At 33.2% G+C, this 18,217-nt stretch overlaps 2 protein-coding genes across 6 annotated transcripts in view; one reads left to right on the top strand and one right to left on the bottom strand.

Moving 5' to 3' along the window:
- Positions 1-1,041: 1,041 nt before the first annotated feature.
- Positions 1,042-17,574, bottom strand: LOC106467593. 4 transcript variants are annotated; one of them, XM_022395802.1, is made up of 5 exons: positions 12,163-12,752; positions 11,419-11,777; positions 8,643-8,807; positions 7,015-7,161; positions 1,043-1,577 (listed from the first exon to the last, which is right to left on the bottom strand). In XM_022395802.1, exons 3-5 carry the CDS (start codon positions 8,787-8,789, stop codon positions 1,173-1,175), a joined length of 699 nt encoding a protein of 232 aa, XP_022251510.1. In that variant the 5' UTR covers positions 8,790-8,807; positions 11,419-11,777; positions 12,163-12,752; the 3' UTR covers positions 1,043-1,172. The 4 variants fall into 4 exon arrangements, with proteins under 4 accessions (XP_022251512.1, XP_013783408.2, XP_022251511.1 ...); XM_022395804.1 differs by lacking the exons at positions 11,419-11,777; positions 12,163-12,752 and adding an exon at positions 17,553-17,574 and having other exon boundaries at positions 1,042-1,577; XM_013927954.2 differs by lacking the exon at positions 11,419-11,777 and having other exon boundaries at positions 1,042-1,577; positions 12,163-12,754.
- Positions 17,575-17,888: 314 nt separating this feature from the next.
- The window catches only part of LOC106467594 (mechanosensory protein 2-like), a 34,070-nt gene continuing 33,741 nt past the window's right edge, over positions 17,889-18,217 (top strand). Inside the window, exon 1 of one of the 2 annotated variants that reach the window (XM_013927955.2) lies at positions 17,889-18,069. In XM_013927955.2, the coding sequence (XP_013783409.1) occupies positions 18,000-18,069 (70 nt within the window). In that variant the 5' untranslated portion in view covers positions 17,889-17,999. The remainder of the gene's footprint in view (positions 18,070-18,217) is intronic. The other variant, XM_022395805.1, reaches the window with a different exon arrangement.

Raw genomic sequence — 18,217 nt, forward strand, 5'->3', positions numbered from 1 at the left:
AATATAACTCCTGGTAAATAACTAGAATATTTAATGATATAAGTGTAGTATTCTCAGGTGCTCTAATTTCCACCATTAGTGACAAAATAGGTTCCAAAGAAGACAAATTTGAATTCTCTGACTTTGAAGAATGAAAGAGACTGTACACAATATAAAACGAGCCGAAAGAATATTTACACTCAAAATCAGTCAAGGTGTGTGTGTGTAACTGACACAGGATAGCACCTTTACTGGAAAGAATTTTCTATATTTAAGTTGTTTCAAACTGAGGATGGATAGCATTATAAATACAAAACAACAATGCTAGTACTCTCAAGCTGGTTGCACTACCCACGTGATTGTGGCCATTCCTATTGAAACATAAGGGTGACATCACTTGACTGGTTAGGAAGAAGGTCACTGTTTACTTCTACGCATAATATATACAACAAGAAAGATAAAGATGATACTTTAGGTAAATGACTTAGAACACTAGATCAAATGTTTGTTTTTGGTTTGTTGAATTTTGCAGGAAGCTACTCCAGGGCTGTGCTAGCAGTCTCTAATTTAGAAGTGATAGCGGGAAGGCAACTAGTTAACACCACCCATCACCAACTCTTGAAATACTCTTTACCAACGCCCACAAGGCAAGCATGTCCAGTGATGAGTTTCAGTCCTGTGACCCTCTGATTGCGAGTCGAGCACCCTAACCACTAAGCCATGCCAGGTCAACTCAGCTCACAAGTCAAGCATGTCCAGTGATGAGTTTCAATCCTGTGACCCTCTGATTGCGAGTCAAGCACCCTAACCACCAAGCCATGCCAGGTCAACTCAGAACAAATGGAACTGAGCAACTTTCTTGATCAAAGTTCTATATTAAAATTGCATATAGTTGAATAACTGAAAGTAGAAAGTAGCATCAGGCAGGAAACTAGTGTAACTTTCTCATACTTCTGTAGAAACACTTGTATAGTAACCCATCCTTTTAACAATAATTATCTAGAAAGCTACAGGCTTAATAGAGAATAATTAATTTCTGTTTTTTTTTTAGAAATTTTTATTAAATAATTATTACATTTTTAACAAATTACAGATTAACAATAAATATATTTATTGCTAAGAATTAAATCTGCATTTCCTTGCAACAATGGCAGTGCTACTATGAAATTTAAACACGTTACTGTAGAAAAATGTTAACTATTTACACTAAAAATACAATCATAAAATGCTACACTAAGAAGGAGAACATTGCACATATATTCTTTGTTTACTCGACTTTCTTTTCTGTATGTTTCTTGTAGAGTATCTGCTACACATACCGTAGGGTAGTCACTAGAGTTCTTCAGGATTTTTTCCACTACATGTTGACCACTTGCACGTTCATTTCCTACTTGAAGGTTGAATAAACTTGCAACTGTCATGTCTTTCATGCTGTAGAAATTGGGTTCTTGTTCTCTGTTTAACATACAAAATAGCATTGATTCTATAGAAGCTTGAATTAGTAGAAGTGGAACATGAGATAGATGTTTTGGTCGAGAAACCTTCTGCTCAGCCACATACAGATCAGCATCAGGCAATATTTCCAGAGCATATTTTGCCTAGAATTAAGAAACCAAAGTTAGGTTGTTACAATAACTTCTTTTTTTTAAAAAATATTACATTAAACTAAGATAAATACATAGCTATACACATAAAATATTTATATGTAATATGGTCAATTATGAGTGCTTGCAAAAATGTTTTGAAGAGGTTGCAAAAACTGGAAGAAAACATGTACAATGAAAAATCATTAATTTTCCACTGAGTAACTAAAATTACAGTGGTCTTTGTTCATCAGTGTAGAGAAGTTATTACACATTATAATTATCTTAAAAAATGTTTACTCCAAAATTTTTTCCAACTTTTCTTTTTTCGTCATTCATAAGTCATGGTCAACAACAACGAAAAAAAAAAAGTCCAATTTTTCTATAAGAATCTTCAACACTGGAAACCACTGTTGACAAATCTAATAGCAACTCTCTCTGTACTATGTCCACATTTTGTTTTGTAATTACAATAAAAACAATTATTCATTTCATAAATATTATCATCACAATATAGTAGTACGTCAACTAAACTAAATGTGGGTTGAAAAGACTCAAATCACTGCTACATGTTTTCATAATGGTATATCTATTTTTCACATCTTTAATGAATCGCCAACACTAATCTCAGCTGAGTTATTTACAATGAATGACCAGTAAAGGGTTAACACCAACCAAGACCAAAACCTCTGCAAGTTTTAACACAGCTAAACTGAGAAAATTAATTTAGAAACACGTAATGAAAAACAACAAAAACTAGTGCTTTTCATAATAAAAAAAACAAAAAACCAACTCCAAGTTGCTTAAAAACTCAGTTCTGAAGAGTGAAATTTAAAGAAGATTACTGTTTTTGCTGTAAAAAATATAATAAGAATACCCACAAAAACATCCAGATTGGAAGAAAGTATAATTCCAAGAACTTAAATATAAAATACATTAAAATCATCCCCAGTAATAATACAGTTTCAATCAACAACAAAACTGATGAAAGATAATTGCAAGGAGTTATTTTATAGAGGGAGCTGTGCAGGTTAAAGGATGTATACTTTTGAGCCTTGAGAGTGAGAAACTAGAAATACTAGTAATTATATATGTTAGCATTCTTCTGGTGGAGAAAAGTATGGCTTTGGTATTATTAACATTTGCAAGCAGTTCTTTTAATATATTGTAATAAGATTAGTTAGGATTAGGCATTTTATTAGTGCAGACAGAGCTAAGTTACTACATTAGACTTAGAAATAATAGATGGCTTTTACTGATGTCACGACATCTGGGGTTTTTCCCAAGCCATCACCATCTTGTTGGCCAAGTTTAAATAACCATAACAAGCCAATAAAGTATTGTTTAATTAAGCATGTAACAATTTTGTTTCAGTATTTAAATATACATTTATAACAATAAAGTATTGAAACAAATTGATTCATTGATACAAGTCTCAATTGTCTTTATTTCATTTGTCTAAACTGCAGAAAAAAATCACTGATTTGATAAACACAAAACATTTATTTAGGTAGTTTTCTGCATTATGGGCAATAATAAATCAGAATGTTTAAATACAAAATTAATAAACTGAATTAGAATTGTATAGCTTTGTATAATATAAAACTTTGGTATTGGAGTCTCATTGTAATTTATGTAACATTTTTTTTTTTTTACAATTGAGGACAATTAAAGCACTACCAACACATTATTCCTACCAAATTGATTATTAAGTATTACTTAAAAATTTACTCATCCTTTTAACTTTTAAGCTTTAATTGTGAAAATTCCTCACACTATTTGTTCCATTGAAATACTGCTAACAAGAAATCAATTTTTTAAAACTAAATTTTAATTTCCTTTTACATCAAAGCTCATATATATCATACACACCCATCACATCGGTGGTAAATAAAAGAACAGTATACACTCATACTGGCTGGCCATCTTACCAGAACCTATGTACCCTTTAAGACTTGAGCCCGATCTGAGCTTCATATGTAAATCACGTTGATGATGTGTCAGGTGATCCCTGCAACACCATAAATGAGTGGGACAAGCACGTTTGCAGTCAAACAGATATGGGGAAAGACAAATATACTGCACGATTCAAAAGAAGCATGATAGTGGGTACACATCCAGCAGATGCTATAGTGGCCAAGACAGTATCATTGGTAGGATGCCCTTAGACATTTGTGTTTATCAGCAACGGAAGGAAAAGTTGAATAAAATATAAGCTGTGAGTGGGAAATTGTGGCTATAAACATGTAGTAAGAGAAAGATTGTTAGATAGGATGGTAAAATCAACCATCATCAAACAACAGATCAATTTACAGACATTCATTACTGGGCAATTCATCTCCAGCCATACCTTGCTAAAAAATATTGGACTATGGTAGTAGAAGACCATTGCATAAACTACTGAACTCAGTTACCAACAAGAAAAAATCCTTTTAGTACAAATATAACAGATATTGGATTAATAAGGACCGGTGAAAGAGATGTAGTCTAATGAATCAAGCTTTACCATTTTTTGCACAGTTAGGTGAAGACAGTTTGGAAAAAGGCACAAGAATAACTCAACCTCTCTTTTGTGGTCCCATCTGTCCACACCTCTGGTGGTGGAGTCACTGTTTTAGACATGTCTTCCTAACATACGCTGGGACTCTTTGCCCCTTTAAATAGCTGAATGTCCCAGCTTATCTCAACAATACTTCTGATCAAGTTCACATAATAATGCTTCATGTGCACTCTGATTGGAACAGCTTCTTCTGAGGAACAATGGTTCCACCTACTGTGCCCAAATTGTGCATGCATGGTTTGAGGAACATAAAGGAGACTTCAGACATCCCCCATGATTCCATGAATCCCAATCTAACTGAGCATCTCTGGGATGAGCCTGAAAGACACATTCACATCATTCTCTGCCTACCTCACTGAATGAACTGCATACAATATTAATGGCTGAATGGGGATAAATCCCTCGGGACAATTTCCAGCACCTTGTGGATTCTATGCACTATATTGTATAATGATTGTTATGCAAGCAAAATGTGGTCCAATCTGTTATTAGGTAAGGTCCTAATAAATTTGCCAACAAGGCAGTGTGTGTTTCTGTGTGAATAAATAGCCTTAATACTATTAGTTACATTAATTGTTAATAGATGATTAAATCAGCACTATAAAACAATAATGAACCTAATATTAGTATAATTTGTAATATTAGTATTATTATAAGTATTGCAGTAGAATCGTCATTGTCAGTCCCAGTTGTCAACCTGATGTCATAACGTATAATGCTTGTGGTAATAGCTCCCAAATGCATTGAGGATATCCCATCTATCACACAAAATCCAAATGCTGATGTTAAACTAGCCAGATATCATGGAAAATCAATTAGGGGTAAGGAGTTGAGTGCTTACACCCACAATGTCTCAACTCCTACTACCATTCACGGTCTGCAGCCAGTTGTGGGAAGGCAGTTACCCTTAGAGTTCTTAAAGTCGAAATGAAACTGCATTAAAATTTCTACTATCTGAAACCTCCACCCTTACAAAAAGATATTAAACAGAACTAAATGATCTTAAAGAGAACTACAAACCCAACCTTAATAGTTCTTACATACCCACCCTCCTCCCTTTCTCTTGAAGATTTATTCAAGTATAACACGGAAAAGCCGAGACAAGTATACAATTTTGGTCTCCTTCTTTATCTAAGAAAGGAAATTAACTTACTGGAAGAGTTTCACAGCGGGGTCATTATGATGAATCAAGGAATACACACATTTCCTTTCAGATAACATAAGATCACTTATTTTGTAAAGAGAAAAGGAGAGTAAGAGGTAATATTACTGAAGCTTACAAGATTATCTAGAGGGTTAATAGGAAAAAAAACACTTTGATTTATTTGTGCTATATTCTGAAGATAGGACAAGAGGATACTAATGCAAGATCATGAAAAAGGCATCAGCAGTAGTAGAGGCTAATACTTTTCAGAAGTTAAAAGAGGAATTGATCATTTATTGAAAAGTAAAAGAATGGGTTTAAATTCTTACTTTTTTTCAAAAAAGATTTGAGTGTACAAGGACAGACAGCCTTGAGGAATCAAACATTCCCTCGTTGTCCATAGGTTATATTATGTTAAAAGCTGCGGCCAAAAAAGACCGTGTAGGTATTATATCAAATAATAAAGCCTTTAATTGGTGAAGCAGTAAGATTCACTTTCGATTTAATCATAAACCTGCAAGAAAAATGTCAAATTTTGATTAAAGTTGACCACGACACTGATTAAATGTCAACAACAAATATATTCCATAAATCTCAAATTGAATTTTTATGTCACTCGCTACCAGTGAGGTCAAAGTATTGCATCATCTAACCTATATAAAAACCAGTGTGTGTCACATCACGCTTGATTTCTCAAAATAGGAGGAATCCAGACAGATACGCTAGTTGTTAGCAATTTTAAGTTTTTTTCCTGTTATAACCGATAAAGGAATTGGATGAAATCACTCAGTTTAATGTAAGATACACTTGGAACTCCACTAGTAAACAGTGGGTTTAATGGAATATTGATGATACCTTAGTTTTAAAAACAATTGTCTCATATATTATTACGGGCCCAGTAACCAACAAAATCTATGATCAATTTCCTGCATAAGCAGTTTAGAAAGAGGTTTAAATTAATGATTAGTTCTTCACCCCCTTTGGTAAACTTAGGGTTTAAAACACTGCCTCTAGCCAATGACTGAGAATAATCAGTTGAAAGCTATAACTGCTAACATTTTCTTCAGCACTTTTTAACAAAGCAACATGAGCAATTATGATTATAAATATTATGAACAGATCTCAAAATATTTATGAAAGTGGTAAAATTGGAAAAAAAATGGCAAGCATAAGTTAATGTTACAAACATCCCACCATCCTCAGGTTATTAAAAAGCAATTTAAGCAAAGCAGTAGTTTTGTTTACTTGAGAATAAAAAATCAAGCAGTTAAGCACTTCAGTTCAAATGATAATTTCAGGCTTGTTATTTCATAAAAGGTTACTGTAAAGATGCTGCATACAAATCAAGTTTCAACCCTGGCATTCAAAAGATCTTTGAACTGATAAATATATATATATATATACAAAGAGAGAGAGATAAAAGTTGAAAATATAGGCAATCTGCACTGTAGTATGAACTATTATAATGATTGAGTTTATGGTCTATAACACATCCTTCACATAAGGTGTATAATTTCAGTAGCAAAGAAATCCAGTGACAGATAACAGCAGTTCGATGTAAACTGACTAAAAAATGTTCTTTAAAAACTTGTTTCAAAGCCAAAGTTGATTTAATTTCAGGTATCATTTCAAAGTTTCATTACTTGCTTTTATAATTTAAGATAACTAAATTAAAAACTTTCAAGTATTACACAAAGAAGATACATTTATTCTCCTAACATTGTTCTTAAAAAGAATTAGAAACTCACCACACTGTAGCAAGATTGAAGATTATTTTTAGGGGACACAGTATACAGAGGTTTTCTCTCCCACGAATAAAGCTCCATATTACGATCCAGGTGGGACCATGTTATATAGGGCAAACTGACATTTAACGCCACAATGCTGTTTGCAACCTACAAGATGCAGAATGTCACCGATTACTCAGTGTGATATTCTAGAGTGTAGAAAGTTTAATTTTAAATTAGTTTATCTTAATTAAGTCACTTAAAAGTATTCTCATTTATAACCAAATCATTTACATAGTTTTCATTATTTTCTGAAATATACTGTTAAACATGTTTAATAAAAACCTAAGAAAATATATGACAATCTAACTGGCAGATATAAACAAGTTTGAACTCTGAAATTCCATACGAATAACTGTTTAAACGTTAGAGATCTGTCTTTAATTGGAATCCAGCTTATATTCAAAACATTTAGGATCTAAAAACGTGAAGCTTAGTATACAATATTTGTTTTACGTTTATGTATTTCTAAAGTACAGTAGAATTTTGAAGGTTCAATAAGACAATATTTTTCAACATATTGACTTTAAATACAGAAAATACAGTCTATAGCATAAAAGAATAAACACACTCTTTGACTGCTAATGCTGTGATATGATTTCATGAAATTTTCATTCTTCAATATAGATTCACAAATTTTGAGATTTCCCACTTTTAACAAAGTGTCCACCTGTATATTAATATCATGCTTAGGATATCACGAGCTGCATAATTTGTGTGATTCACTTGCCTAGTTTTACTTTAACTAAATGTGCATGATGTCGGTCTGTTGAAGTGGTCTCCAAACTCTTTTAGATTGAGGCTCCCTTGATGCAAGTAAGAAAGTTTGCGGCCCCCAACCTGTAACTTTAGCGTGGTGATCAAAAAACATCTCCTTTCAACACTTAATTAATTCAACATAATTTTTATTGACTTATTGTTTATTTAGAATTTAGAATTAATTCAGTACCTTTGTTTTTGAACCCCCAGAAAAAGCTTCACAGCCCTCCAGGGAGGCACAGCTTCCCACTTTGGGAAACACATTGGTCTAACACTGGAGAAGGAATGTTGACTATAATGCCAGATTGCACAAATTGATTTTTCCTTATTAAAATGCTTTCTTGAAGATGAATAACTTTTAATGGAACTTTTTTTCGAACATCAGAATTTAATTGTGCACTTGATTTTATTTTTTACCCTTAGGTTTGAGGAATATTTTTTGTTTATTTATCTGCCAAAGATATAAGGTACTCACAATTACTCACGATCGATTGTATCAACTTTAAATTTTGTATATTTTTAACTGATATTAGGTACTCACGATCTACTGTTTCAACTTTAAATTTGTATATTTTTAACTGATATTGGGTACTCACAATTACTCATGATCGACTGTTTCAACTTTAAATTTTGTATATTTTTAACTGACATTAGGTACAGTTTTAAAAGACAGTATCTAAAGAAATCTAACCATTAAAATAATTGACTACAGTCTGCTTTGTGTTAATGTCATGCAAAGCTAGTTGACTGTTCAGATAACTGATTATACTACTATTACGTACTATCGGTACTTTCAACGGAAGAAATATGCCTTTAGAAAGATTACATACCTCACACTTTGCCTTGGAAAGTGACGGAGAAACTATTGATTTTCTGTCAATCTTTACGGTCCTACATTTCCTCAAGGAACCTTTCGCTTGCACACTATCGCAAAAATGTCGAACAGTTCGTAACTTAAGTCTCTGTAACTTCATCATTTTTGTAGAAAAAGGATTCTGAAAAATATTAGGGGATAATGAACACACTGTTTGTTTTTGAGTGAACACAGTATAAAGTCTTGAACACTTTTTCACACTCTCCAAAACAGCAGAATCAATTTGTAAACACTGAATATCAGCAAAAAGTAAGTTTACTATCAATATAATGAGCATTTTTTACCTTCACTTCAACATTATCAAGAAAATATACAATATTCACTACAAAATGTTGGCACAGAACTAAACCATAACACAATTATGTTGTTTCTGGAAATAATGATCACCTGTATGTACAAGTATAAAATAAATTTGAATATTAAAAGCTAATAAGAGCTTTAACACATACTGATAGAAGCACATTTTACAAAACAGTAAAATACGATTACTGACTACCTAAAAAATCAAGTCCACTCCATGTGATGAACTCAACAACCGTTATTCCAATTTATATACATTTTTGTTTATTGTTGAAAACCATAGTAAAGCTCCTACATTCAATCCTAATTTGAATAAAAACTACAAAATGTTCTGTAAATAGAGACCCTAGATGAAAAGTCTATCACACTTAAATTCATAATTATCCAGAATCTTTCGTTCAAATGTTTAGCTCATATTAAAACTTAGTGTATGTATTATATTCAGCACTTGTTACATTTTAACAAAAATCGTGCATGTATGTTACTAATAGCAGTAAAATAAGAATACAACAAAAAGTCAAAATGGAACTTAGGGCTTTCTGCCCATCAGCCTCCACCTAAAAAAGAACTACTGCTAAATTTTTAAATTTAAGTCACCTAATATACAGCCCTTCACATGAACCATATATATATATCCAAATAACAAAACCTTCCAAGTTACATGTAGACTGCATCTAGATTTCCATAGCTTAACAGTTACAAAATTCTAAGTCTCTTCTCGTAGCTCAAATTAGTGATTTTTAACTCATTATAGACGTACTACTGGTAGTAATGAGAATTTGGGAGATGATATACCTAATGATTATTCAAAAAAAAAAGGAAAACTTAAAATTATTATATGTTGTTCCATTTTTCACTATCTTTTTTTAAAACATAGCATACAGATAACAGTATACTATGACAGTCTTAAAAAGCTGTTCTTACACACCCACCCCTGAAGAAAAAAAACACATTTAAAACCCCCTATTTTTTTTCAGGAATTCATCAGTTTCCTTCTTAAAATTCTGTTCCATGCCACCTCCATTACTATGTATGGCAAATTTTTCCACAAGCTAACCACAATAAACATTTATACCCACTGACTGCAAAATTCAGATTTATCCCACATCTATCAAAAAAATTTTCCCTCTACTGCAACATGCAGGAATATCCCCCCGTACTTGAAACAATCGCCAAACCTGTGTGCTTGCTGCCATCTGTGTTTTACGCTGTGAAACCTGGATGTTTATATGCCTCATTAGAAAATTGCCAACTTTGCAGAAACACATATAGAATCTATATGATGACAGCTTCTTTATATCTTGGATATTGTTATCTCAATAATTTGTTATATATTTTGTAATGATTTTGGCCTCTTATTGACTTAGTTTTGCCTATCTTTATGTCATTTACTGGAGAACACTTTTCTTCTAATTTTCCTCATTTTTTTTGTTAAAATTATTAATTTTCACTATCCAATACAGTTTTCAAGAAATATTACTGTCAGAGAGAAAAAATACAGCATCTTTCAATATTGAAAAAGTAATACAAAAGGTCAAATTCATATTTTTATTTTTTGGTGGATAATTGACACATTTTTGGGGAATCAGCCCAAAAATTAATTGTGCAGTGAAAGGGTTAATAAAGAAGAAAACCCACTCAATAGCATGACTTAAGTAAAGGATCTTACCAAAGTGGTTGATAAGTCACTCGAACCATCAAGGCAATGATCTGTTGGTAGTAGTGAAACTAATAGAATTTTAGGGTGTACTTATAGACATAATTGATTACAAGTAAGAACAGACGTAAGCATCTCTCTATCAAAATCACTGCTTAAGACTCACTTGGTATGAATACAGTACAGTTTGGTCTCCTTATCTTAGAAAGTATAATAACTTATTTAGATGGGTAAAAGGTGTTCTTATTGAAGTTTACAAGATTATCCAAGAGGTCAATGTCTCCGATTTCTTTATATTACATTCTGGATACAACAGAACAAAATTTTAAGATTTGGAAAAAAAAAGACAGGATTGGCTTCAGTTAAGACAGTTTTACTTTTTAACAAGGTGATTAACTTATGGAAACTCCAAAGAAAGAGGGCAATTAAGGAATAGATGGATTGATGGCTGAAACTCTGAATAAACACAGCTTTACACTGACCCAGGCTTCTCACCTTGCTTTGGAATGGTAACTGTATCTTCCCGCAACACTTAATGGCAAATGCGGAAGGAAAAAGTAAAATAATTAACTTATGGAAAGAGTAGCCATCAGCAGTAGTGGAGGCTGGCATTTTACAGCTTTAAAAGGGGAGTTAATGAGTTCCTGAAAAATAAAAGGGTGTGGTTATATATTTAACTGTTCTTAAGGATGGGTGTAAAGAACAACCTTGAAGGACCAAATGGTCCCTCTTTTGTCAATATGTTATATATATTCTAACTTGAAGTCAAACTTACTGATCAATCTCTTATGAGGCACCTTAAGAAAGTTTCCTCAAAGTCAGGATTAACAGCATCAACTGGGATGCTGTCATGATATAGGTGAAGACTCTGTCCAAAAAAAAACTCCAACTCGGTAAGATAAGAAAACGTTTTCCTCAACCATACCAAGGACCATTCATCAGATGGAAACTTCATAAATAATTTCTGAAAACAGACTCCAACATCTTTCTAACAACTAACATTCATAGATAATAGGCTTATACTAGTTTTCCTGAGCCTCCCTAGACCTTATTTCTTCTTCTTATGATAAACCCACAGGGATTATGCAGCCATTTTTTTCAGTCATTGTCAATTTTCCCAATGTCAAGGAACTTCTGAAAATAATACTATTAATAGTTAAAAACCCTAGCGTTTGCTAAGCTCCTTCAAAGATTTTAGGTGAATGTCACTGTGACCAAATTTGATTCTGAAGAAAGCATCAAGGTATCATATTCATACTTATTTTTAAAAAAAGTAAAATTGAGCTCAGATTATAATTTAATTACATATAGTTACTAAGTTAGTATCTACCAGTGTCAAAACATTTGCCTACTTAGAAACAGGCTAAAAGTAAAACTAATGTCACAAAAATAAAAAATACAAACCTAGAACACAGTTAACAATAGTATTAACACTAACTTGACTAAGTTTAAGTACTGCTAGTATTAGCAGTATTAAAAACTATTACTTTAGGACTTCTAGAAATATTAATAACATTACCAGTTGCTTAATGTTTATGTTAAATTTTCCGTTACATCATTTATAATAAGAAAAGCTTCCGCAAACTTCTTTAATTAAACCGTCTTTTAGGGTTAGGCAAATTATATTTTAGTTTTTGCCGTTTAACATCGTGTTATTTCAACCACACTTTCAGTCGCCTAAACGTAATTTCATTATTTATTACTAACAACACAGTCTAACGACTTTAATTACTAAGCTTTAATTTGTCATAATGAATGTGTATATATATATATTCAATCGATAAGACTATTAAAATTATTTCTGGATATTCTGAGAAATAAGCATAAAATTTCATAAAAGTATGAGGAAAGACCTCATTATAGCCTCGAACCGCTATAAAATTTTAAAGTTTCTAGGGAACACGCATACAGACATAAACATACACACACATTTTCACCGAAAACTTTAATGGGTATATAAGAACTCACTAAGAGAAACAACTACAAAAGATATCAATGATCAATATACAATAATTATATCCCAACATAAGCGTTTTTAAATATTAGAATCAAAATAACGTTTGGAGTGAAAGATGAATGAAAAATAAATTATCTAGGGCAGCGGTGTCCAACAGTTTTTTCATAATCGTCAAAATTGTGGAGAATGTGTTAACGTTTTCGCCACGCAACAAAAAATTAACTGTGTTTTTATAGATATAGAGGGGTACAAATCTTCGAAGTAAGGTTTCTCCAGTATTTTATCCTCAAAAGAAATAAAAAAGTGGATATTTTTTTAAACTGGTACATGTATAAATGAATTTTATTAAAAATTATATTTAAAAAATTGGTGGTAGAAGTAAAGCACCAATTCGCCACAAGTGAATAGCCGTTTCGTCAAATGTGGCGAGTGGCGACCGTGTTGGACACCACTGATCTATTGTAAATGACTTTGGTATTTTCAACCTGAATGGCACCTTATGCGCATTAGGGCTAAACACTGCAGTTAGAGATCCGTAGGGTTGAAGCCTAGCCATCCATAATTTTGAACTACTGTCAAGAGGGAAAGTAGCAGCACCTGCCGATTTTGAACCGAATAAATGGATTAATTGTCACTTTTATAACGTGCACAGTGCTGAATTTGTGAAGCGAGTTCAACGGCATCACGGCACATACCTTAGCCACTTGGGAACATCATATTTCTAAGGTAACTGACTAATTGTAACTTTATATGAAATTATTAATAAGTCACTCAATCTTACATGTTTATCTTTCGTATAAAATCAAAACAAAAATCACTAATATAAAAGGCTTATTCCCTTTGTCACTTTGTCGAGAACGCTTTCACGCTCCTTTTTTGGTAATGCCCAACAATGTACATAGTCGCTTAGCAACAAAACTATCACCTAATTGTTCTTAGCCCAACTATGGTACTGTTACGTCTCCGTTCGTTAATTAACTTTCCGTAATTTTGTTCCGACGAAACTTTAGCGACACAAGTCCTTACTTAATAAAACTGGTTTATTCTTTCCGAATACAACTTTACGATACACTTATTTTCAACAGTCGCTCTATAACAAACGCTATATCAACGAACGTCAACAATACTTCTGACTGCAGTTCAATTACTCACTATCTACACACACATTATCCTGTCACGTTGTCACCCTCTTTTATATACCAGACTACCCTATATCTAGTAAATGCTAGAGCATTCGCCAAGGTACAGGATAGTTCTAGAAAGCAGAGGGCGTGAGAATAGTCACGTGATCTCGCTGACGCAACAGTATTTATATTGAATGCTAAATGTTCATTTCATGTTGATTTGTTAGAAATGTTTTTCTTTCTTTCTTTTTTATAAGTTCGTGATATAACAGCAAAATAGATTAATTAAGAAGTCTTATGACGTGGAGTTGTAGCCAATAGCAAAATAAAATTTACCAAGTAGTGTTTCAGCTAACCCTTACCTTACGTTTATTACTTTATGTATTAATTAAATTACACTACAAATACCCCTACCATTACTAACGTTATAGAGTCAGTGTTTAAAATGTTTTAAGTGGTGAATAAATGTTAATGAATATTCTTTTGGTATTTTAACACTTACATTATCTAATTGACCTTAAAAAATAAAGAAAAATATACGTCTATTACTACCAACTATCATTTGTCCTTTGTACAGTCGAAAGAGTTGAAACTTTGTGTCGGAATGTCCGCACTATGTTTTCTACTTCCTGACATAGAATACAGTGAAAAGGCTTAAAAGTGCTATTTAAGTCTTTCAGAGTGCACACTTACTTTTGTTCACGATAACATTTCATTTTTCTGCTTGGTTTTTACAAAAAATGTAATGATTAAAAAATTACTTCAAGACTGATGAAATAAATGAAGAGTAGGTGCATTTTGGAGGTACAGACAAATTCGTTTTAGCTAAATTATATAATTTCTTTTCATCATTCAATAATGGTTTCCCGTCATTTTTGACGGGCTTTTTTTTACTAGTTCATCGATTAGGTTCTTAAACTTATCGTGCATCTTAATTTTAATATATTTGAGTTGAAGTTATATTTCTTTGTCTAAAAGAGGGAAATTTTTAAACGTTAAAATAAATAGCACAAAAATTACCATGTGAAAATATTGACTCATAAAAAACTCAAAACTTTACCTTTAAATGTTGTTTGTTATTAAGCACAAAGCTACTCTGCCTACCAGGCCCGGCATGACCAGGTGGTTAGGGCACTCGACTCGAAATCTGAGGGTCGCGGGTTCGAATCCCCGTCCCACCAAACATGCTCGCCCTTTCAGCCGTGGGGGCGTTATAATGTGACGGTCAATCCCACTATTCGTTGATAAAAGAGTAGCCCAAAAGTTGGCGGTGGGTGGTGATGACTAGCTGCCTTCCCTCTAGTCTTACACTGCTAAATTAGGGACGGCTAGCGCAGATAGCCCTCGTGTAGCTTTGCGCGAAATTCAAAAACAAACAAACAAGCTGCGTACCATGGCTATTAAAAGTTTGTTTCTTGTGGTATAAATCCGCAGACATGCCGCTGTGCTACTAGGGAACACTTTTACGTAATACTGTTATGTTTCTTAAACGAATTTCCTTCAGTAATTTATCGGTGAAAGGCACTCTTGAAAAATAATAACAGTCTTATAACTCAAAACAAGTTATGTTTATACTACCCCGTGTTTCGCTTATAACTTCATTAAGGGTGTATATAAGCCCAAACCAAAACAGCTAGTTAATATGCATATTACTGAGTTTGGTTAAATTATTACTAGTGTTTAATTTCTGCCGGATCTAAAATCCGGAATGTGTTTTTGAGCTATGTAAAGACGAACACAGTTTAATTAATTTGAAAACTGTTATGTTTGTACTGCGAAATGGTATTTGACTGAGGTAGTCAAGTACATCACCCCCTTCCAACCAAATCTCAAATAATAACATAAAAAATGTCTAAATTGTTATCTTCAATAACTCAAAATTTCGCAACAGGATTTGGTAATATTTTTTTTTTTTTTCTTAAGAAACATAATCCGTTTGTGACATTAACCAGAGAACTAAAGGAGATTACTGAGATTGATTTTATCACTTCACACTTCATCAACGTAAATACACATGCATAAAACTTTGTATAGTAAATATAAAAGGTTTTACGATATGCCTGTAATTTATACATGTATCTATAAATGTTCTGAAATATAATGAACATCAAAGCTGCGGGAAGAAACACACAGCTAACACATTTGGCATGCACGTGTGCTTTTATTTCTACAGTTTTTCACCGACTTACTAATAGGTGGGACAGTTGTCTCAGGGCCCAAGCCGACCAAAAGCCCCTCAAAACTTGTATTTGAAATTTTGAATATTGGAATTTGAAGAAAATAAATTTAGACACGGAAAAAGTTTTGATGGAAGGACAAAAATGTTTGCCCTATGACCCTTTGAGACCTAGTTACAGCACTGCAGTTTTCACGTTATTTTAAAATACCTTAAATTACTAATGAAAGTTCTGTAACATTTAGATAGTTATCCAAAGCTGGCTTTTTGTGCCGAATATGAAGAGTTTCCTAAATTCTCTCTAATGTCCCATCATCTGTGTTTGCAATGATCTTGAACATATTTTGAGACGCTACCAAATAATAATAAGCTAACGCATGTTGAACAATTCTTGAATTGCCATTAGACCTCAAATGACTATTCTTTTATACATTCCGCTAGACTTCTTATTGTGGAATCGATATAAGCGTCTTCACACGTTGGTCAACGAAATTCGTAAAATACACACGATTATTTAGGAAGATAAATCTTACCTTTAATTACGAAATTGACAAGAATAAGAATCGATGTTACACCTATATATTTGCTCAATTCGTGGATAAACTCTTCTTATAGTTGCATTCAATTTTTTTTATTGCCCCCAAGTGGCATAGCGGTATGTCTGTGGACGTACTACTCTAGATTGTTTGTTTGTTTGTTTTGAATTTCGCGCAAAGCTACACGAGGGCTATCTGCGCTAGCCGTCCCTAATTTAGCAGTGTAAGACTAGATGGACAGCAGCTAGTCATCACCACCCACCGCCAACTCTTGGGCTACTCTTTTACCAACGAATAGTGGGATTGACCGTCACATTATAACGCCCCACGGCTGAAAGGGCGAGCGTGTTTGGTATGACGGGGATTCGAACCCGCGACCCTCAGATTTCGAGTCGAGCGCCCTAACCACCTGGCCATGCCGGGCCACCACTCTAGAAACCACGTTTCGACACCCGTTGTGGGCAGAGCCCATATAGCCCAATGGCTAGATTTGTGCTTAATCACAATCAACTAAATTCTTTTGATTTGACTGGAGTGAATACCAGTATACGGTAGAATTACGAACTCTGGCATTTTGGGGATATAAAAGGTTAATTACGAAAGAATGGAAACTAGCTTTGCCATTTTTCTCAACATTAGACTTGACATTTTGAAAATCAATTCATGTTCAAAAATGATATAAATTATTCAGTTCTTGTTGGGTAATAATGTGATATAAATCAATCGAAGTGTGAGTAAAGTCTAATATTTGTTGTCTTATGATAAACTTCAAGGTCATACTTCCATGTTTATTGCACACAAGTGTGTCCATAAATGGTAAAATGTTTATTTCCGCTACCATTTAGCGTTTAAACCTTAATTTTAGTTTTATACTGCATATATTAATAGCATTTCAGAGAAACTTTTGTTTCTCATTGCCCGGCTCAACTGATGTGTTCCAGTATTTACGAATGGCATCTCGAGCAGTGACTATTTTTACACATCTCCAATTTGGAAATCGAAATGGACACATTAAGAGGAATGTGGAAACAAGAAAACAGAGGCGAGCTTGAAATAAGGAAGAAAATTATGTGAAGATGTCAGGATTAAGAAAGTTATAAATAAAATAATACTTACATATTGTCATCGAAAACACTCAAGATCCCAACGAAATACCTTCAACTCAAATGACATAAGAAACGTTTTACGAAAATGAGAAATAATATCTTTACTTAAAAAGTTTGGTATAAAATAATTTCTCTCGGTTGTTTATACTCCTGAATTTGAGAAGTTAAGAACAGTTTACTGAATGATAAACTACTTTAGTTTTGCGTAAAAAGGATATGAACTTATCATTTTTAATCAATAGGTCGTTTTTTTACCAAACCGTCGTTTCAGGTTTTAATGCAAGCCAAGTTCGAAAAAAGGAAAAAAATGACTCAAGCGTGCAATCCTTGTTTTGTTTACGTGTTGATCGTCAACGGGTAGAACACTTCAGTTTCTAGGCAACAAGAGTAAACGCTCATAACTCAATGTAGTTGCTGAGCTTGATCTCATTGGAAGACCAGTTCTATAAGACAAGAAATGTCAGGAAATCCAAAAGATATTCAAGAGAGTGGACATGAAATATCTGAAGATAGTGGCTCCCGTGTTGGTAAGCGAAACAAATACTAATTATATATGTATATATACACTGTCTAATAAATTGCCCTGTGCCAATGCGCGACTCTCCTCTCTGTCTTCTTTCAGTTTTAACCCCGAGGTTAGCACGACAGTGCCATTTTGGTACATTTATCTAAAAG

The sequence above is a fragment of the Limulus polyphemus genome, unplaced genomic scaffold, assembly GCF_000517525.1.
Source record: "Limulus polyphemus unplaced genomic scaffold, Limulus_polyphemus-2.1.2 Scaffold2674, whole genome shotgun sequence".
Classification (NCBI taxonomy): Eukaryota; Metazoa; Arthropoda; class Merostomata; order Xiphosura; family Limulidae; genus Limulus; species Limulus polyphemus.